We start from the raw sequence: 21,316 nt of genomic DNA, 5'->3' as shown, positions 1-21,316 counted from the left end.
CTAAAGATACTACCAAATGTTTGTGAGGGAAGACACTGTCTTCTCTGTACCGATCCTAGGTTTGTGGTTGAAGCTTTTCTAACAAAAGCTAAATAAGAGTAATCCCAGCATTCAGGAGGCTGAGGCAGGAGAATTGTAGGAAGTTTGAGACCAGCTTGGGCTACCAAGTGAGCTCAAGGTCAGTCTGAACTGCATAGCGAAACCCTGTCTCAAAAAGACAAAAAAAAAAAAAAAAAAAAAAAAAGATGTATTTAATGTAATTTTTTTTTTGTCTTTTTCATTTTTATCGGTACTGGGGTTCAAACTCACAACCACCTGCTTGCAAGGCAGGTGCTTATGCCACTGAGCTAAATCCCCAGCCCCAACATGACACAGAGTCTTCCTGAGGAAATGAACCTGGTCCTCCCGCATCTGAGAAAGCAATAGCAGGGACATCCCTCTCATGTCCCCCTCATCCCTTCTCCCCTGAAGCAAGCCATAAATTCTAAAGGGGTTTTCTCACCTTCCATGAAGGAAGCCCTAAAACCGTCATAGGAGAGGTGCCTCCCTTAAGCTGGAGGGAAGGATCAAAGGGATAGAAACACAGACAAGCATATGAGCAGCCTGGTTAAGTCTCTTAACCAACTAGGCCAGGTTAAGTCTCTTCCAGTTTCTCACTGTGAGGTCGCACCCCTTTGACTCACATTTCAGGCCTGTCTACTCTTTATCAAAATAAACCATGAAAGCATAGTTTCCTGTTTCTTCAAGAGACTTCATTTCACTACGGAGGTTCTCAAGTCAAGTCCAGTTCCTATTCAATAAATTTGAACGCTTCTCCCTTGCTGGTCAATCTACTGTAAGAGGGGCCTCAGCACCAAGCTTAGCAGTGGGTTAGAAAAAGAGATTTTCCCTTCTCTGTATAAAGAAGAGACTTGGTGGGTGGAGGGGGATAGAGGTGCGGGCTAAGAGATGTTGACACTGCACAGAATGACCGGAGTAACACACCTGACCTCTGCCCAGTGGCGTGAAGGAGTCTAGATCTTATTGAAGGGGGGAGATCAGCAGGCTTTCAGAAGGGAGCGAGGGTTTAAATGCGGAGCTGAGTGTGCGAAGGGGACGGGAGACAGGCGCTGATGACCCGGACTCAGAATCGGTTCCTGGGACCCTAGACTGCTCTGCGTCTAGGGTCACACAGTAGAATCTCCCTAAGTCTTTCTTTAGGGCTCCCCACATCTAGAGGAGCAGCTTAACTGGCTTCTCCAGCAATCCGGTTGGCTCCTATGTCTGCAGGGAAATGCTATTAAAGAAAACAACCTGGGATGCCGGCTCCTGGCTCAGTTTCTGATTAATCATTCAGGTGGACACCTAAATCCACTCAGGTAAAAAGATACGTAAACTCGGGGTCAGGATCACAGTCCTATGTGTGACTCTCTGCTCCTGCTCTCAGAATATGTGTTGGGGGCGTGGTGGGGGAGCTTTAAAGATGGTATTTGCATTCAGCCACAGTTTCCTAGCAACCAGGAAAAGTCATCCACTCTTAGGATGTCTGCAAGCACCAGCCCCAGCCACACTGATGCACAAGCATCCGCAGAAGCTCAGGAAGAACAAAAGCCCCGCAGTTGGTAAGATTCTCGCAGGGGAATTTGTGCAGAGCTGGCATCTCATAGAGCACAGCAGAGAGCTGGGGGGTGGAGGGGTTGTGTGTACTGTGCGTGTGGTACTCCTGGGGACCACGAGAGCTGTGCCTTCCGGAGGGCTGGTTTCTGTGAGACTGCTAACGCCTGAGGTGGCCGACATCTTTCCAATACCTCTTCCACACGTATGTGTGTGAGTGTGCGTGTGCGTGTGCGTGTGCGTGTGTGTGTGTGTGTGTTTCCAGCCGGTGGTCTTGTTTTCTTTAAAGCTCTCCAGACAGAAAAAGAGAGACCGGCAAAATTAAGATCTAGCCGAACAGTCTGTGCAAATGGCTGTTTTTCACCAGGCAGAGCTGCTCAATGCATATCAATCACTGCGTCCTGCAGTTAGAAGGAACCTGGCCTGTCATTCGTCCTTGTTTTACAGAGGGAGAAACACAAAACACAGAGGGGCAAATTCACTTGTCCAAGGTGACACAGCTACCTGGCGGCCTCACAGAGACTGTGACTCCAGCCTCATGTCTTGCAGGTGAGAGAGGCTCATATTTTCATATTTAAGCATTTATGCCATTTGAATGGGGCAAAGGAGTCTATAAGGAACACAGCAACGAAGAAATGCAAACTTTATAATACTTTTTTTTGTCTTTTTCATTTTTATCAGTACCAGGGATTGAACTCATGACTCCACACTTGCAAGGCAGGCGCTTATGCTGCTGAGCTAAATCCCCAGCCCTCAAACTTTATAATTCTTAAATCTGAGAGTCAAAGTATTTGCTCAGAATGAGAAGAATGAATTAAAGAAAATGCTGTCTCCTACCTTTTGGGCTTTAAAACAGTGAGCCCCACTTCCTGCCAAGGAATTGAGGTAGGATGAATCTCCTATGAACACACAGTTCACCAGATTATTGAATGAAAAGAATCTGAATTCGTGCCAGCCTCTGTGGGGTCATATGATGGCTTTGGTGATGTTAACCAGGCTTATCAGTTTCCAGGTAAACCTGAGACTGCGGTGCCAAAAAGCCGAGAAGCCCAGGCATGGCTATGCCAGGGGTGGCGGAGGGGACTCCTCATCCTGCACCTGGCTTCCCTGGCCGAGGCTCTCCCTTCTCCCGGCCATGAGGCCACCTCTGTTGCTTGTAGCACCCTCTCCCCATGACGGTCTGGTAGGAGAAACAGGGCTGTCTTCCTAACTCGTCCTTGTCACAGGGATGTGCCCAGTTCCTGCCGCTTCACCCTCTCCACTTCCTACCTTTCCTGGAAGGTTGGAGCAGGTGCAGGAGCAGCTAGACTGATTCAAAACAGCTAAGTGAGCTGGTGGAGAATTTATTTAACCACGCGCCCCACTTTCTGATTGCTTGCTGTTGGAGAGCAGCCCCCAATAAACCCTAGAGTTCACATGCTACATGCATTCAAAGAAAGGTTTCTTTCTAATGGTATTTAGTGTAGTGATTTCAAAAGTCATGGTATAGAAAGTACAAAAGATAATATGATGAATGACCAGGAACTTATCATCTCAGAACCAAAATTGTTAACATTTTCATTATATTTGTGCACTGGTGTTCTCCAGAGTAACGCGTATGTGTGTGTGTGTGTGTGTGTGTGTGTGTGTGTGTGTGTACGCGCATGCACATAGGTGCAGTATAAACCACGGAGAGCTGCTCAGCTGCATAAACCTTTAACCATGGAGAGAAGGCTCGTAAAGAAAGAAATGAAAAAGCTGCTGTGAGTATGGCTGAGAGGTACTCTCATTTCTCATGCTCAGTGTTTGGTGGGTTGTCATAGATGGCCTGGATGCCGGCAAGGAGGGGGAAAGCTGAGGAAGTATGTGCTCTAGTGGAGAAGGCCAGGGCACGCCCGGCCTCTTTCTCCTGCCAGGGACGCCTCATACCCAGTACCTGCAGCGAGCTGAGCCTTGGGAACCATCCTGCCGGTCAGTGTAGGCAGGATGAGCACCCACAAGGGGCTGGCCCGGCTGGGAAAGAACATACGAGAGAGGCCTTGAAAAGGTGTCCCGAAGACCAGTATTCAGATGACAGCCGCTGCCTCTTACTCTTGGCATATCAACCCAGTAATTCATCTTCCTTTAGACATCCGAATTTTTAACAACATTGCTTCCTGGAAACACTTTTTCTTTTATGTAGCTTTGCTTTGACTTTGTATTTAGCAAATGCTGGTGAAAAATTATAGAGCATATAAAAAGAGAGGGAAAGGTTATATTCTATTTCATATATATTGCAAGCATAATAATAATACCCTTTTAATCAAAGGATTTATCATAGTTCCCTGCAACTGCTCCTTCTCTGTCTAGTAAGGTATTTATCTTTTACTAAGTCTTTAAGAAATGCTAAGATAGAGGCTGGGGATTTAGCTCACCAGCACAAGCACCTGCCTGGCAAGCGTGAGGTCATGAGTTTGATCTTCATACCAAAAAAAAAAAAAAAAAAGCTGAGATAAACCATGTATGAATTCATACATTAATTTGCACGTGTTTGGAGGCTACTATAACAATAACAAACCATAATCAAGAATGCCAACTTCTCTGTATATGTCAGACAAACAATCAAATTTCAAGACTGATGTACATATAATTTTATAGCCAAAAAATATTTTTAGGCTACTTGAATTCAACTTAGAATGCACAGCAAGGATTCAAGAATTTTTGTGAATAAGAAAAGATTAATGATTCAAATGAAAACTTTGAAAGGTAGGAAAAGCTTATCCTCCACATACTAAGGAGCCCAAAATGTCCTAGGGGGCTTTCATAAAATGGTGAGATTTGAAGGCCTTGGTCCCAGAGACCCTGAACCCTTCCCTGTTCAGTCCACTCAGTCCCTCTCTCCAATTTCCCCAGGGTGGGATCCTTCTGTTCTCCTCCATCTACCTCCTTTTATTAAAAGTCACTGTTAAGAAAAGGATCTGATAAGAATACACTAACACGGAACTACTAATGAGTCATCACGTATAACTTCTCCTAAGAATATGCATTCTAATGTGAAAAGGCTTAAGTTTAAATAATACACTTCTGTAGCATTTTACACATCTAGAAATCACCAGCTTTGGACATTCTGCCTGAATTTTGCATGGGTAGCAAACGAATCTTTATTTTAAACAGTTAATCACAATCCTAATCTTATAAAAGCAAAAACAAAAAAAGACCTTTTCTGAGCAGGGCATGGTGGTGCACACGTGTAATCCCAGCACTTGGGAGGCTGAGGCAGGAAGATTATTGGGAATTCGAGAACAACCTGGACTACAAAGTGAGTTCAAGGCCAGCCTGAACTGCATAGTGAGACCCTGTCTCAAAAAGACAAAAAAATGAAAAGAACTTTTTTCTCTGTGGATATTTGGAAACCTTTCTGTAAATTCTGCCCCGTGATGATTTTGATTTTCATACAAGTGTGACATAAGTTAACTATGCTTAGGGACTTTAAACCTGAAGCACTGCAGATTACAATATAAGCCACAGTTGAACAATAGCTCAGTTGTCAGGGAGGTCTTCATGGACTTCTGCTGCAGAAGGAGGGGGGGGGAGGGCAAAGCCTCTTTCTGCAGCTCTAGCCCTGTGCTACCCACAATGGTTCAATGTTGCTCTCTTGCTTTTCAGGGGAGATTACATTGGAATCAGACTCCGGGAAAATGAATTTGACCCAAAAGGAAGAAGGCAACTCACCTTTTTAGATGAGATGGTAAAGAAAGACATGCCGATGCCCCTCACATTTGTGCTCTACGTACATTCAGGGGGCAACACGAGAATAGAATTTGAAGAGTAAATCAGGGCACTATTGACACCCCAAAAATCTTCCTCACTTTTCTCATCTTAAGGTTGTGCATATGGTCACTTCAACCCACAAACAGAAAGTCGAATGAAAATGGGAAAATCAGAGTCCCATCAGGAAAAGGAATGATTAAAAAGCAAAGGCATATAAGCTAAAATGGGAGGTTTGTGATGTTAAAAACTTGCAAAATTAATGGCCATGCTGTTTTCAAATATGATCATTTCCTTACTATTTGAATTAGTGAGGGAAATCCAAGGGGTAAGTTATCCTAAAATCCTTTGTTACTCATGTTCAAGCCTAGATTTATATTAGGCTCTGATAGTTCTTCACAAAAACCACAGAAACATCTAATCCAAAATAATTTAGTAAGCCTTCAGGTTCCCTGCTGTGCATTTGTCATCCTTGCCCTAGTGCGGGGAGAAAGGCACTCTCGCTCTGCTCCCCGAAAATAGCAAGACCTGCTGAGCTTCAAGCTCGCCTTGGAGTTAGGTTTGTAGCTAAGCCTGACCCTCTGTGTGCACATTAAACAGAGACATGAGCCCGCCGAGAGCTGTGCTTCTCAAACTTTAATGAGGTCTCATTACAAGGCCGTTTTGATTCAGGACACTCTGGGGTGAGGCAGGGAACCTGCATTTCTAATGAACAAGCAAGGTCCTGCCAACTCTGCCCGCCCAGTCTCAAACTCCAGATTAGGTTTCAACAATGGAGCATGCTCCATCTTTCCCTGTATATTTATATATTTATGTAGGTTCCCATTTCAGTCTGGTTCAAGCCCACAAAGAAATAATTATATGCATTAGAGAGTGTTAGAGCTTTAGAATGCATCTGAAATAAAATCAGAATCAACCTTGTATGGGGTACGAGTTTGAGGAAGGAAGAAGGAATATATTTTGTTACATAAATATCAAGTAGGCTTATGAAACAGAAACACTTAGAAATGACCAGGCAAAGGTCATCACGGTGTAGAGATGAACATTCAACTGGCCCTCGGCCTTGAACTGCCTGTGGGACTCTGTGCTGGTTATGTAATCGGGAGTTTGCTCACGCTAGTCCCTCCACCTGGGACACCCTCCTCCACCTGCAGAAGCTTCCCTTCATCCTCCTCCCTGAAGCGGCCCCAGGTTGTCCTTCCCTTCCCAGATGGACAGGAAGGTTCCTCCAGGTTCCCTTACCACTGCCCCTGCCCCCTAGAGGTATGGTCCTGACACCACGAGCAGAATGGGACATTGTCCTCTGTGGCCCTCTTCCCTGGTGTCTCTTTATCTGTTCCCAAATTTTAAAAGTCCAAGGCCCAGAGAACACCAATCATTCACCCAAGGATATACCACAAACTGGTGGCAGTACCTAGAAGTGAGTCCCAATTCCCTGGTTCCCAGTTTACTATTCTTTCCCTGATCTGTCCTTTCCTTTCTGGATGACACAAATCACACGACTGCTCTGGCGGAAGAGGAATTTAGATCCCACACTATGTGGTTGAGCATCAGGCTATTAGACATAGCTAATGGCCCTTCCTACTGGGAAATGACAGGGTAGGACAGTCTTCCCCACGCACCATGACTGGGTCCAGGGAGCCCCTGGGATGCTGTGTGAACCCTTCTCTCTGTGTCTCTGCTTCCAGGCACACTATGACCTGGCCATAGGCGTGGCGCTGCGGTGGCTGGATCGCTCAGAAGACCTTGCTTGGCTGGAGTGGGAGGACTTGTAAGTTGAAATGTGTTTATGATTTTCCTTTTCAATGCATCCCTTTGGTTACTCGTGGAGGAAGTTCCAGCACTCCACCTAACATGCTGCACCAGGAGGCGGTCTGATTTGAAAACACGGACGGAACTAACATCCCCTTCCAACTAGAAACTGAAAGAAACCCAGCCGTCGCCAAGAAGTCACAGATGCATTTATGTAGTTGGCAGCATTTTTTTTTTTTTTTTTTTTTGGTGCCAGGAATCAAACTCACAACCTTGCACTTGTGCTGCTGAGTTAGATCCCTCACCCAGCTTTTCTGATTGGTCTGTATTAGGTGAAATGCTCCACCAGAGAAACCTGACTGTGCTATACCCTATGATGCACGCACTCTGACTTTTAAAATGGTCGATTGCAATCTTTCCCTGAGGACCACAGACATTGCGTACCTGAGTCTGAGTCATGGGTTAATTTCCTTTCCAGGATTATTGATATCCTGTCCCATGTGCAGTGCAGACACATTCTCCCCGTGGGTCAGAACATGGAACACATGAGACCGGGATCCAATAGCTCACTCCAGAGGCCAGCTGTTTATTTACTCTTTTCTGTTCCATGGTCTTGAACTACACACCCATCCTAAATGATTGTAGCAGTTAGGTGTCAGTTGTAATAAAGCAGAAAATCCAGTTCGAACAACTATGGTTAAACAAAGAAGAAAAAGAGGAGGAGGAAGAAAAAAGAGAAAGAAGGAAAGAAGTGAGAGAGAAAGAAAAAAAGAAAGAAAGTCCACCTTCCTGCCCTGTAGATGGGTCTGTGTTAGGCAAAGTTTCATTCACATTTAACCAGTGTCACCAGGATCCACCTCTAGTGTTCACGTCCTCTGGATTAATGGGAGATGGAGATAACTAGTTCAGTCCTCAGTGAGTTTTCATCCTTGGAATTTAGGGTGTTCTCAGCTTCCCTGGATGTACAGGGGCTTACAGTGGGGAAAACAGTCTCCTCTGCTCCCAAGCAAAAGCACAAGACAGGGAAAGGGTTCTGGCTAAGGAACCCATAAACACACACCACCATGGGGTCCAGGGGCTCTGTCTGATAGCTGTGAAGCCGTGGATACAGAACAAATTTATCGCTACTACTGAAGGACACAGACTCAGGAATGCATATTTCACCCATGGAGGACCAGTCACATCTTTATAAAAAAGCGGCCAGCACCCAGCCATCACATGTTCCTCGGGATTATGAAAGCAACCTTAGCAGGTGTGGAAAGGAACAATAATTGAAAGGAGAAGAGGGAGAGGGAGAGGCAGACAGGAGAGCAGAAGGAGAGGACAGGAGGGCGGATGGTGTGACCAGTGTACACCGCATCCATCCACGGAAACGTCACAGAGAAGCCCACTCACCTGTATGAGTGTGTGCTGATAATTTTTGAAAGAAGAAGAATAAATCCTCTACTCTTATCTATTCCTACTCTCCTTAGGAAACTGCCTCTTCACAGCAGACGTGTGTATCCAAACTATAGAGAACGGGAAGCAATGATTTTGTCATCTTACGCTGGAATCTTAATGGTAAGGGAAAGACTATCACATAAGTAGATAAATAAATATATAGGGGCTGGGGATTTAGCTCAGCGGCATAAGTGCCTGCCTTGCAAGCAGGCAGTTGTGAGTTCGATCCCCGGTACCGATAAAAAGGAAAAAGACAAATAAATAAATAAATAAATAGGACTATTTATATCTAACATGAGCATTTTAATATTAAGGCATAGTTATGCTAATTTTCAACCGAAGTTTCTAAATGATTAGGATTTACTCATAGTAAATGCATCATTTTTTAAAAATGTTTTATTTTTAGAGGCAAAATAAAAAGATTCTGAGTTCTATCCTCTATAGAAAATACATTAAGAGAAAAAAATGAGAGACATGACTAATTGATATCTGGAAAACTGGTTTATCTAGTTATTCACTGTGGTATGCTGATGAATGTGTGTAATCCCAAATCTTGGGAGGCTGAGGCAGAAGAATCACTGTGAGTTTGAGGCCAGCCTGGGCTACATAGCAAGTTCAAGGCCAAGCCTGTCCTACATAGCGAGACCTTATCTGGTTATTCAGAAGTTATTTATTAGTGCCTACAATACCACAAATTGTACTGTATACTAGAGTTATAACAGCTTTACTTTATAATAAAAGAAAAGCCATGATATGACAATACATTACTGTTGTTGTTTAACAGAACAGTATCCCAATTGAAGAAGTCTTTAAAATTTATGGGGCCAATTCTTCTGCCAAGTCTGGCACTACAAAGGTAAGGGTGACATGAGACTTAATATCAGGGGTTTTGAGAGAGAAATTATTTCTGTTATACATCTATACTATGTTTCCAGGTATTAGTTATGAAGCAGAACCAGACCCAGCCACATCCTCCTTGAATAATATATGTTTGTAGAATGCCTCTTAAAGTTTTTTACTTTTCTTTTTTGTGATAGTAGGTATTATACCCAGGGCCTTATCCATGCTAGGAAAGCTGCTCTGCCACTGAACTATATCCTCATCCCTTTTTATTTTATTTTTTTTAATTTTGAGACAGGGTCTCACTCAATTGCTCAGGCTGGCTTCCAAGTTTCCATCCTCCTGCTTGGTCTCCAGGGTAGCTGGGATTACAGAAGTGCTCCACCATATCTCGCTGTAAAACTGCATAGTAATAGCAAACAGGTTTTGAAAATTTTTTTACTAGTCCTTGTCTGTAGTACATAATAATTACATTTGTCCTGGGGAGTTGGTACCTGCACATGAGACATAATTTTTATTCTTTTTGTGTGTGTGTGTGTGTGTGTGTGTGCTCCATCCCTTCTGTCCAGCTCTGGTCCTTTCAACTCTTGATCCTTGTCTTGGTTACTTTTCTCTCAGTGCTGAGACAAAATACTTGATGCCCAAAAGGAGGTAAGGAAAGTTTTATTTAGCTTACAGGGTTTTTTGAGGTTTCAGTCCATACTCAGCTGGCTCCAAGGTAGGTGGCATGGCTGAGGGCAGCCATTCATGCGTGGCGAGGGGTGGGAAGCGACACAAGAGTGAAAAGGACAAAAGGGAAAGGCACACAACAGAGAAGCAAAAAGTACAAAATGAGCAAGTTTACTGAGTTGAGGATGTGAAAAGGCGCACACAACCCACGGCGGCTGGCCTGTCTCCTTTGACCAGGTAGAGAGGCAGAGGGTTCTATGACCTCTGATTGGAAGTGGTGCATGGGGCGGATATTGATGACATGTGAGGAGCTGATTGAAATTCTCTACAAACAGGAAGGGGAGTTGCAATTAGGGCTGGAGAAGAAGGAGGAAGTGGTGAGTGTTCCCACTTTGGCCTTCTGCCATGTTAGACCACCGCCATCACTGTACAGTACTTTATACTAGGGCAAGAACCTTTCAAGCTGTGCTTGTTATTGCTGTAGGATGGGATTATGTATTATGCATTTATATGTGCAAGGCAAGTCTCATGTGGAAGGATTCTAAAGCCTAGGTGCTTGGGTTTGAATTCTCAACTAACTGCACACGTTACAAGCAGAATAATCTTGGGCATATTTCCTAATCTCAGTTGCACTTGCAAAGGCAGGAAAAAGAAAGTAGAGTTGTTGTGGGATTAAAAGAATTCATATCAGTGAAACCTTAATGTTTAGCATTACAATAGCCTCAAAATAAAAGCTATAATTAAGATCCCAGCACTCAGGAGATAGGTATCTGGGTTCCCCCAGGGCAGGATTTCTTAACATTTTGAGCAGATTCTTTGTTGTGTCCAGGGGTTTGGTGTTGATGTCCTCATGTAAATGGTGAGATGTTCAGCACCAGCGTGGCTCCTGCCTATTGGATGTTAGTAGCTTTTCTCAAGCTGTGATAATGAAAAATGTGTCCAGGCTGCCGCATGTCCCCTCAGAGATAAAATCACATCTACTTAAGAACTAGAGCTCTAATTCACCCCAAAGCAAGCTCCTGCCATTGCAGCTATGATTCAATTAATTGCCTATTTTTAGGCAATTAATTGTCACAAAGGCCAAGGCTTAAGGAACCAACTGATGAAACTGAGTTTCCTTCCCTGTGAGCGCCACAGAGTCCTTCTGGACTCAAGAATACCAGCTCAGGGGCTAGGGATTTAGCTCAGTGGCATAAGTGCCTGCCTTAAAAGCAGGCAGTCGTGAGTTCAATCCCCGGTACCGATAAAAAGGAAAAAGACAAAAAAAAAAAAAAAAAAGAATGCCAGCTCAGACTCTCAGAAACTCTCTGCTACACATTAATTATACTCAGGCATCCTGTGGGTTTGGAATAAGAAATTAGCAGGACCTCTCAAGGGAAATGTAGCCTTTCAAAAATTAAATGATAAGACTATTTTAAAACAGTTTTCTGGGACTTTTTTAAAAATGATTTTGATTAGGAGACAGTTGTTTAAAAAAAAAAAAAAAGACATGTTCCCAGAAGTTTCTCCCCTGCCGCATAGATCTAAATGACCTCTGATTCCTTTGGATAAAAGACCTCCTAAGTAAAGCTAAGATCTCTCTGGAGCAGAAGCTTAAAGCCCTGCTGAATGCTAATCAGATTGTGTAGCTCTTCCAAGACCGGACCGGGCCACATTCCTCAACGCAGTTGCGCGCTCAGGCCGGCCGCCTTTCCAGGGCTGTTTGCTGCCATCTGGTGACAACAGGCACCACAGACACAATTGTCTGAACTCTGTGGTCCTTGGGCGTTTTCTGTCTACCGAAGAGTCTGGACTCTAAGAAAAAATTCAACCAAGGCACTTAAGTAAATACAGGCCATTTACAGCTCACTTCCGGTAACTATAAAATGCCCTACTCCAAGTAAGTTGGAGAAAAACCATAAATCTTCCTTTAACCAATGAAGCAAGCGATGCACAGCCTTTGGCTCTATCTGGAGACAGAGAGGTAAAAGAAAGGGAAGCAGAGAGGGAACAGGGGCAGCACACAGGGCACGTGGGAACCTGCTTTCCTTCTGTCCTCCTGAAGCCACATTCCCAGGAACCCTGGGCCTTCACAGAGTGACAGCCCCAGACTTTTCATTTGTCATTTTTGTCATTTCAAGAAAGGGCCTCACTAAATTGCTGACTCACCCAGGAAGGGCTTGAGGGTGTGATCTTCCTGCCTCAGCCTCCCAGAGTGCTGGGATTACAGGCATGTGCTCCTCGACTAGCCTGGGTCTTCTTTTCTTGGAGGATGCTGGCTGAGGCTGGAATTCAGAAATGAAAAAGTGGTTTCATGATAAGGAGAAAGTCCTAGGTTCTAAATAAAAACTCTGCATTGACAGATCTTAATAATGCGGAATAAGCACTTTCAGTATGAATTACGTCCCCTTGGGTTGAAGCTCAGCTTGTAGATCATCCACATCAACTTTGTCCAAATTAAAACCCTGTATATTTCTAGTGCAAAGACCAAGTAAGCACACTCACCAAGCACATCAAGAAAACCACTTTACAGTTTCACTGCTAAGCAATACATTATTTAATTTGCATAGTTTATATTATTTAATTTTGCACATTTTTAAATTTTATATAAATAGAATAGTAGAAAATGTATCATCCTAGGGCCTTGCTTTTTCATTCAACATGTTTCAGAAATTTATCCACATATGCAGAGCCACAGTTTATTCTGCCTTAGGAATACATCATGATGTATTTATGGATTCTTCTGTTTTAGAAATTTGGGTTACTTTTTTTCTATGTCTCCACTGCACAACAATACTCCATATAAAGCCAAATTATTTTTTAAAATAACAGTTCTCATTCCATAAACAGTGTAAATTATCTACACTGATATTTCAGACTTTTAAAGTTTTGTCAAACTGTATTATGGCATCTTATCGTGGTTTTGACTTCTCCTGATTACCAATGGACAATTATTGCTAGATTTTTTCTTCTGGAAAGTGCCTGATAAAGTCTTTTGTCCATCTTTCTGTTGAGTTATTTGTCTCTTTTTCTCTAGTAATGTGGAGTCTTGATTTTTGGAGACACTACTATAGGACAGAATCTGTCAAGTCTTGGATTTTCCAATACTTTTCCCACTTGAAATTTGCTCTTTTTCATGCATATTAAAATGTTTAGAAAATATAGTTGCAGCATCCCAGCCACATTTGCAAAACTTAGTCATAGACAGTGCAAAGAATCCATTTTTCCACACTACATGACCTGCTATTATTTTGCCCAGTCTGCTTTCTGTAAATACATATTCAATTGCTTTGACGCTTAGGATCTGAAATTTCCCCTTCTGTCTCGGTGACATCACAATAACGTTTTAGTAAGTTACTGCTCTAGGTTGACAGAGGTGATGATTTTTACCTCCGGGTGGTGTAACCCCTACCCAAGGGAAAGTTTCCCATATGCTTGTATATATCTTCCCATTCCCACCTCCTTCGAGCTAGAAGCAATTTTTACTAATATGCTTTGGCATTAGTAAGCACAGGAACTGAAAAATAATCACAATAATTCTTTCACACTGAGACAATGAAGGGATTAGTCAATAGCTTTGGAATTAGAAAGGAAATATGATTGGGATTTAAATATCATCCTAGTTTAAAAAACATTTTTTTTTTTTTTTTGTAGAAAACATAGAGGAAGCTAAATGAACAGCTCGCATGAGTCATCAGATTATCAGGACTCAGGAAGGTTCACAGAATAATCAAGTTGGAAGAGACCTTTAAAATCCATAGTTTCCTCCTTTCCCAGTGGACAGGGAAAGTAGACCATAAAACACAGACCTTTATCAAGAATGACATTTAGGCCAATATCCTTTCCCTTCATCTGGCACACTTTATCCTGAAGGGCTGTTATCGCAGCCACAGTGCACCTAGACTGAATCAAAGTCTCCTTGTTCATTACACTCTGTGCTGGAGCAGGACCATTTTGCTGAAAATACTGTGTGCCTCTTGGGCTAGAGGTCATAGTTTGTGCTTACAGTTCACTGTTTACCACACTACACATGAAGGAAGTTCTCTCAATAAATATTTCTGCCATTTGAATAAAAAGAGGAGGTGAAATTTGGTAGCACTGCTGGTAAAATGTCTATAAACTGTTTTGTCAGCAAAAGGGCCCCACACCTCCACTGGCTGTTTAATTCAGGTTCCCTGTATGATATCTCAGAAAACCCAGGGTCATAGTGAAATGCTGCACAGACATTACCTCCCTGTGAAGGCAGGCCGACTGGGGCTGCTGCCACCTGCTGGTTCACCAGGAGAGAAAAAAGGTACTTGCTGTCACAATTCTTATTTAAGACTATCAAAGGGGCTGGGGATTTAGCTCAGCGGCATAAGTGCCTGCCTTTCAAGCACATGGTCGTGGTGAGTTCGATCCCTGGTACCAATTTTTAAAAAAAGACTACATCAAAGAGCTTAGCTGGTGTGGAAAATACAAGAAAACAAATATATTAGTGTAGAAATAAGAAAAATTATCATTTCTTAGATATGACATAATGACTACTTTAAAATCCAAAAGAATCTATAATTTATTATATTAAAAAGTGAATTTAGACAAGTTGCTAGACATAAGGGGAATGTGAAAATTAATTTATTCGTACATACCAGGAACAAAGAGAAAATGAAGTATAGAGATATACCATTGATCACAAGTCAAAAATACACTTACAAATACTTTTAACAAAGCAGAAGACCTCAGTGAATGAAGAGACACAACATGTTCACGGAGTAGGACACCAGTTGTTGCTGAAATCTCAATTTTCCCTAAAGTAATCTGGAGACTCAAGTCAACCCCAGCCAACATTTCAGAGACTTTCTCTCTTTCCTTCCGCCCTCCATCCCCACCCTTTCTTTCTTATTTTGGACACTGACAAGCTGATGATAAAATTCGCTAGGAAATGCAGAGCTGAGAACAGCCAAAGCAGTCTAGAACAGGAAAGGAAGGGAGAGCCCAAAGAGCTGGGAGGTGAGGGGTGGGGCAGATGGGCTGGGCAAGAGGCGGAAAGTGCCAAAGGTCATAAAAACCCGGAGGAAAGGGGAACCACTCCTTCCTTTGAATCTAGTGCTGCTTACAGGACCAACCAGGAAAGTACTATTTCAATTCCTCATTTAGGTCTGATGGGAAACCAAGCAAGTTTCCCAGAGGATAGTTTAAATCTGACAGTGGGCAAGGTGAGTTTTGCTAGGGTGATTGTCCCAGTCCCTTATCTGCATGAGGGAGAAGCCAGTCCAGAAATTTTGGATACCAAAGGCTCTTCTCCATTATCATGCAGGCTGCTGTGAGTCTGACCAGTCTCCCGCTCTTGCCCTGGAGAGGTATTTTTTCCACCTACAATAAATTATACCATCACTGCTTTTACTACCTTGTCCAACTCTTTGCTCAGGATGCCACGAACCTGGAAAGAATCCCCCAGAACCTAGCACCGGATAACACTGAGGCATGTGCTATCTGATTTGGAAATCTACTATAAAGCTATACACAGCACAGGATGGACCTACCAAATGACCATGCAACCCTAAAGAGTCTGGGACAGATATGCACTGCTTGGTTCACCTGATTTATAGCAGTTAGAAGAAATTATAGAAGAATACATTTGTTACCCTGGTATAGACAAACATTTTTTAAATAAGATACAGAAAGCCCCAACCAGAAAAGCAAAAGTTGATAAACTGAGCTATACTGAAATTCAAATTTTCTGTAAGCAAAAGACCATTATTATAGTGAATTCACAACCCACAAAGAGGTGGGAAATAATCAGAATACAAACATCTGCCAAAGGACTTCTATTCATAATACGTAAAGAATTCCTGAAAAATCAGCAAGAAAAAGCAAAAATTTCAAGTTAAAATAACAAAAAAATTTGAACAAAATATCTGCATGAAATTGTACAGAAAAGATGAAATACAAGTGGTCAATAAATATGAACAAGTTCACACCTCCAGTAGTCAGCACAGAAATTAAAATCAAATGGCATGCTTGCATTCACAGATGAGTGAATCAGCCAGCCAGCCAGCATTGGGTGGCAGAACCAGGAGGGAGGAGATGGGGTGGAAGTCAGAGCAAGTTTCTCATGGAAGGGGGTTGCTATGCCTTGTGTCTAGATGTCCCAAAGTCTGATGTGGTCGTAGGTGGAGTTTTTCAGAGGTGGCTGGATCTTGAGTCTGTGGCGCTGGGATCAAAGATGTGTGATTACTAAATGAGTCCTCTGGTTGGTTTGGCATAGTTCTGGGAGTGGATAATGTGAAGAGCTTCCGTGAGTGTGAGAGCAACCTGCCCTAAGGATGTGTAGCAACCTGCCCTAAGGATGTGGACAAAATATAAGAGACAGAGAGAGAGCTGTTGCTTGTCCCGTGCTGCTTGCTGTTTTGCTGTCTTCTGCCCACCATGAACTGTTTCTCCTCTGCAGAGCCCCTGGGCCATGCCACCCTGCCATGGAGCCAGCCAACTACAGATTGAAACCTCTACAAACTGAGCAGAAATAAGCCTTTCCTCCTTTTACTTTGGGTGTTGGTATTTTGTTTCTGCAATGAGAAACATAACTAAGACAGGGGTAGGCTGGGGATACAGCTCAGCAGCACAGTGCCTGCCTGGAAAGCACTCAGTCCTGAGTTCAATTCCTGAAAAAAAAAATTGAAAACCCAAACATTTAAGGCAGAAATATTAGTGCTGCATGTCTCGGCAGGAAAGGAGGAAGTGGCTCTTCCCAGATGCAAGAACCATGAAGAGGATGAGGGTATGAGAGGGCATCTAAGCAAAGGGAAATCCTGTGCATCTCATGAACCGTGGTCATTAATGTCAAGGAGTCTGGGCTGGGTAAACAAGCCAAGTGTTAACGAGCAGTGCAAATCTCACCAAGCGGTACAGCTCTGAAAAGTCGGCCACCTGTCTTCCAGGTCCCTCGTGCTCCACTGCCCCGGCTGTCTATGCACCCTTTGGCCATGCTAACTGCGCCCAAAGCAGCAGAATATGCCCGCAAGCAGAGTAAGCTTGTTTACTTCCATCTGCCTACAGAAATGTAAGCAAAATTACATTAGTTCGTAATGTAATGGTAATGAGATTAATGAAATGAAAACAAACTAGGAGCTTTTATGACCTGATTTCCCACCACCCCTTATTACTTACCCAAATCACAAAGCCTTATTTCCCAGATCCTTTGGTAACGGGAGCAAAGCAGTCCAGAAGGGAAAGCTCTGAAACTGTGGGAGGACACATTTTTTTAAACTCCTCTATTCAAATGCGGTTCCTGCATGTGTCTGTAGGTGTCATGCTCAGAAGGGGAGCAGCAAATAAAAAAGCCAGGAGCAGTTCTACAAAGGAAGCCAATGCGACGGAAGCGAAATCATCAAAAAGACTTTCATGTGCCCTGCTGAAGAACAAAGTAGGTCTGAAAACATAAAGTAGACCAAACAGGTACCAGGATGTCTTGAAAGAACTACTTATCTTGTGATTATCAGTCAAGCCTCCAGGCCTGGCATGGTGGTGCACACCTGTAATCCCAGCACTTGGGAGGCTGAGGTAGTGGGAGCACTGCAAATCTGAGGCCAGGCTGGGTATGTAATGAGCTCAAGGCAAGCCTGCTCTACAAAGCAAGACCGTGCCTGAACAAAACAAAACAAACTCACAAAATTGGAAGAGTGACGATACCTCCGATTGTTGACTTGATTCACTGAGATAGAGGTTAAGTGTTTAGAGCAGTGGTGAGGGCCATGTAAACCCTAAATAAGTATTAGCTATGATTATCTTTTCAGCCTTTGGAAAAGTACTAGTCTATAAGTTAATTGGTTGTTACTCTTTGATTGAAGTAAATATACTGAGGAGATTTATATCAATATCCATATCCCAGACGTTCCTATTCTTGGTCCCTCTCTTATAGTGAGAATTTTTTATCATTTCCTGCCTGGCATCTCCCCTGAGCCTGACTAATACTCCTGATTCCCAAGTCTTACTTACACTGTAGGATTCAGATAGATGTACAGGGTGTAGAGATGTACAGGAAATGGAAAGGAAGGAGTTTGTTCCTCTTCCGGGTTTAGGTTCTAGATCTTCATGCATAAAGTGAAAAAAAAAAATGTAACAGGAAGTTGAGAAGACCCAAGTTCATCAACATTATAAAAGCCGAGAGGAAAGCAAATCAGAGAAAGGGTCCCAGCTGGGTGTCTGGGACTGTTCAGAGCTACAATGAAGGAGAGACTTCCTATAGGCTGGGGTGTTGCAAAATAGGAGTGGGGAAGGGAATTTTGAGAAGTGTCCTCTGAGTTGTGAATTGGGTTCATTTGCTGTGCTGTGCATCTTTTAAATGTGAACTGGAATCTAAAAGACCCATTCTGGGCTCAGGACTTCTTTGGGTTCCAGAAGTTAACTATCGATGGGCTAGAAATATAACTTTATCCTACAGCAGGAGCTGCCTTAGGAGCTGCCTAAATTCTTAGGTTATATCAGGGCTTTCATATACAACACTCTAAAAACAGAATAAGCACACTGTGGAGAAACCATAACCAGACTGAGCTTTCTTTTAAAGGTATTTGCCAGGAAGTTTAAGAGTTTAGAGTTTACAGGACCGTATTTTTTGTTTTTGAAGAACTTCTAAGTATGAGGTCATTTTTATGTGTGTTTGGAGACACCAGGCTTTAGAAAGCAAAACAGAACAAGTAAGAGCTCCAGAAATGCGTGTGCACATCCGCAAACACACAACCTGGTCATCTAGGCCAAAGCTAAATGTCCAAAAACACATACCTGAAATAGGAAGTCACAGACCTCTGTAATGAGAACCTAGCTTTAAAGACTGCTCATATGAATGCTACTTTGAAGATATAACTTTATTCCGATATGTTTTCTTCCACAACTATTGATGATTGCAGATTTTTGTTTCCCTCTCACTTCCCACATGTGTATGAAGTGCTTTGCAGGTGATGGAGATTTAGTAACTACCACCAGTTAGGCAAATCGGCAGTAAGGGAATGGTGGTTAGACAGCTGCTGCGCTGTGCGTACTGAGGGAGGGGCTGGGTTCTGCGGCCAGGTGGTGTTCCGGCCTCAAAAGAGCAATGCCCCATTTGCAGCCATCTCTGGTTCTGAGATGAATCCTTCTGTAAAGTCCTCTTCTTTGTAATCACACAAGAAAAAATCCATTTGTGTTTTTCCTTTCATACTTCATGAGTTGTGTAACTTAGCAATTTTTTTCTAGCTCCTGAATAATGTATCTTTTAAACCAGTTAAAAAGTATGATAGTAACACAGACTTACAAACATTTCAAAGCACACAGCAAATGTACAGTGAAAAGTAAAATAATCATCTTCTGGCCACATTCCATTTCCATGGATCATAAATAACTACTGTTAGTGAATATGTCTTGTGATAGTAAAATATCTATAATACATATAAATATACTTATATGTGTGTCTTACCTGTCTGTTAGGCTCCTTTTATATTACAGAAATAAGTATTTTATGAAGGAGATACAAAATATGCTTTTGTAGTTTGTTGCTTGAGCACGCTTTTCATTTTATGTATTTGGGATTCTTAGAATTTCCTTTATGGCCTATGGATAGTATGTCTGTTTTTTTTTTTTAGCTAAAAACCAATTATTTAAACCTCAAGATGAAACAATGCCTCATTCACAGTTTTCTATTCATTTTAGCCACTGAATTTCTTCATATACTAAGAAAAGGGGGAAACTATGGTTTAAAAATCCAAATATTCTGGGAAAGAGTTTTAAAGTTTTTTTTTTTATTGTATTAGTCTTAATGGCCCATTTGTTGGTCAAAATGGTGTATTATCACTTCCTAGGATAGTGTTAGTAGTGTGAACATCACCAAGAAATGAATTCAAAATGGACAGGACCATACCAAAGGGTTCAATGACAACACTCTTGAATGCTGGCTCCTTACGTAACAGCTTAGGTGAATTGCTTAGTCCTAGTATGCTTTAGTTTCTTCTCTATAAAAGAAGCTACTTCATAGGTTGTTCTGAGGACTCCCTGAGTAGTATGGAAGGCCTGAGAGAAGAGACATAGCAAGATTACCCCCTCTATTACCACTCCTGAAGAACTCACAACGTTATGAGAAGCAACCGGACAGAGAGAGGCAATATATGTTTAACTTCAAAGCAATATATGCAAACTTCAAAGTAACATACTATAAGCACAGTACTTAGCTCCTAAGGAGCTTTAAAAAGACTTACTTTGGATAAGGTTAGTCAAAAGAAGTATAATGTTTGTTATTACTTCCGTGTTTGAAAATAGTTTCACACGTATAGAAAAACTGCAAACTTAAAAATTGCAAGAATAGCACAAAAAAGTTCATATATCGGAATTCATCAGCTGCTAGTGCTCTGTCCCACGAGCTTTTCTGTTTTCTCTCTCTCTGAGTGTGTATAGATGTGGACATATAATTTTTTTGAACCATCAGAAAATTTACAGACCCTTTCATTTTACCCTGTATACTTCAGTCGATATTTTCTAAGGACAAAAAGTCATTCATTAAATAACCACAATAGGGTTATCAATTTCAGAACATCTAACAGGGATATTTTTATTATTTTTATCTGACTGATCAACTACACAACAATTTTGTCAATTGACTCAAAATACCCTTTTTAAGCATTTTTCCCTTCTATACAGGATCCAGCATGATGTCACATATTATAATTAGTTGAGAAAAATAATTCAGTTTCCAAATCTTTCAGAACAGTCCCATGGAAATTGTTTTATACCCACATTGGTATAAGCCATCTTTGTCAGGTAGTATTTGATATTTGAGTGTAACTTCTTGTAGATTTAAAGCCCATGTTTGTGCCATGTTACCTTTTATACTAAAATCATCCTTTCATTCTGCAGGTCACTTAGAAACTTGTACCATGGAACTTCATAATGGAACCTCTGGGACCAGACAAAAACCATCATCGTAAAACTATAACTTTTACCAGTACCTTTTTCTTTACAGTTAGCTTTTGGTGCAAATGGCATTGAATGTCATTTTCAATGTTGAGTTTTCTTCTATTAGAAGCATTTGCAGAGTATGTTTTGGTGAAAGAAAAAAATGTGTGTGTCTTCTGCTACTTGGTGGTGATCAGAAGACTGATAGATAATTCAGCCTACAATACTTTTGTGTCAGAGCAAGCAGGCTGGCTTTGTGGCAGATTCTCTAGTAGGCTTTGTGGCGCATTCTCTAAATGTGTAGCATTCTGTATTCCACAGTGGTAGGGTAGTGAACAGTTTTCCCAAACTATAAACCAAAATAAAACTAATTGGTCATTGATTGCCTTCTATGATCTCAAATGGAAAGTACTTAAATCAT

The 21,316-nt window shown here is 42.1% G+C and overlaps 1 protein-coding gene across 10 annotated transcripts; it reads left to right on the top strand.

Moving 5' to 3' along the window:
- Window positions 1-1,444: 1,444 nt before the first annotated feature.
- CUNH2orf80 (chromosome unknown C2orf80 homolog) lies at window positions 1,445-21,277 on the top strand. Of its 10 annotated transcripts, none has more exons than XM_023566962.2 (11): window positions 1,445-1,601; window positions 2,041-2,142; window positions 2,275-2,478; window positions 3,247-3,335; window positions 5,218-5,299; window positions 7,008-7,090; window positions 8,544-8,631; window positions 9,296-9,367; window positions 16,917-17,004; window positions 17,283-17,433; window positions 20,857-21,277. In XM_023566962.2, exons 4-10 carry the CDS (start codon window positions 3,295-3,297, stop codon window positions 17,417-17,419), a joined length of 591 nt encoding a protein of 196 aa, XP_023422730.1. In that variant the 5' UTR covers window positions 1,445-1,601; window positions 2,041-2,142; window positions 2,275-2,478; window positions 3,247-3,294; the 3' UTR covers window positions 17,420-17,433; window positions 20,857-21,277. The 10 variants fall into 10 exon arrangements, 8 of the variants coding, with proteins under 8 accessions (XP_023422730.1, XP_003474517.2, XP_023422728.1 ...); XM_063237372.1 differs by lacking the exon at window positions 1,445-1,601 and adding an exon at window positions 1,639-1,765; XR_010043508.1 differs by lacking the exon at window positions 2,275-2,478 and having other exon boundaries at window positions 16,917-17,038; window positions 17,283-17,401.
- Window positions 21,278-21,316: the final 39 nt, after the last annotated feature.

This window comes from Cavia porcellus, unplaced genomic scaffold (assembly GCF_034190915.1).
Source record: "Cavia porcellus strain 051 isolate PalLab524CR breed Dunkin Hartley unplaced genomic scaffold, mCavPor4.1 scaffold_26, whole genome shotgun sequence".
Classification (NCBI taxonomy): domain Eukaryota; kingdom Metazoa; phylum Chordata; class Mammalia; order Rodentia; family Caviidae; genus Cavia; species Cavia porcellus.
This window is presented reverse-complemented; position numbering and strand designations above follow the sequence as displayed.

Bases quoted from the DNA above. Each gene is read 5' to 3' on its own strand.
- CUNH2orf80 (XM_023566960.2), top strand. From the start codon at position 3,295: ATGGAGAGAAGGCTCGTAAAGAAAGAAATGAAAAAGCTGCT. The intron at 8,632-9,295 runs GTAAGGGAAAGA...GTTGTTTAACAG, and splicing joins CTTACGCTGGAATCTTAATG to AACAGTATCCCAATTGAAGA. The intron at 9,368-16,916 runs GTAAGGGTGACA...CCTGTCTTCCAG, and splicing joins CCAAGTCTGGCACTACAAAG to GTCCCTCGTGCTCCACTGCC.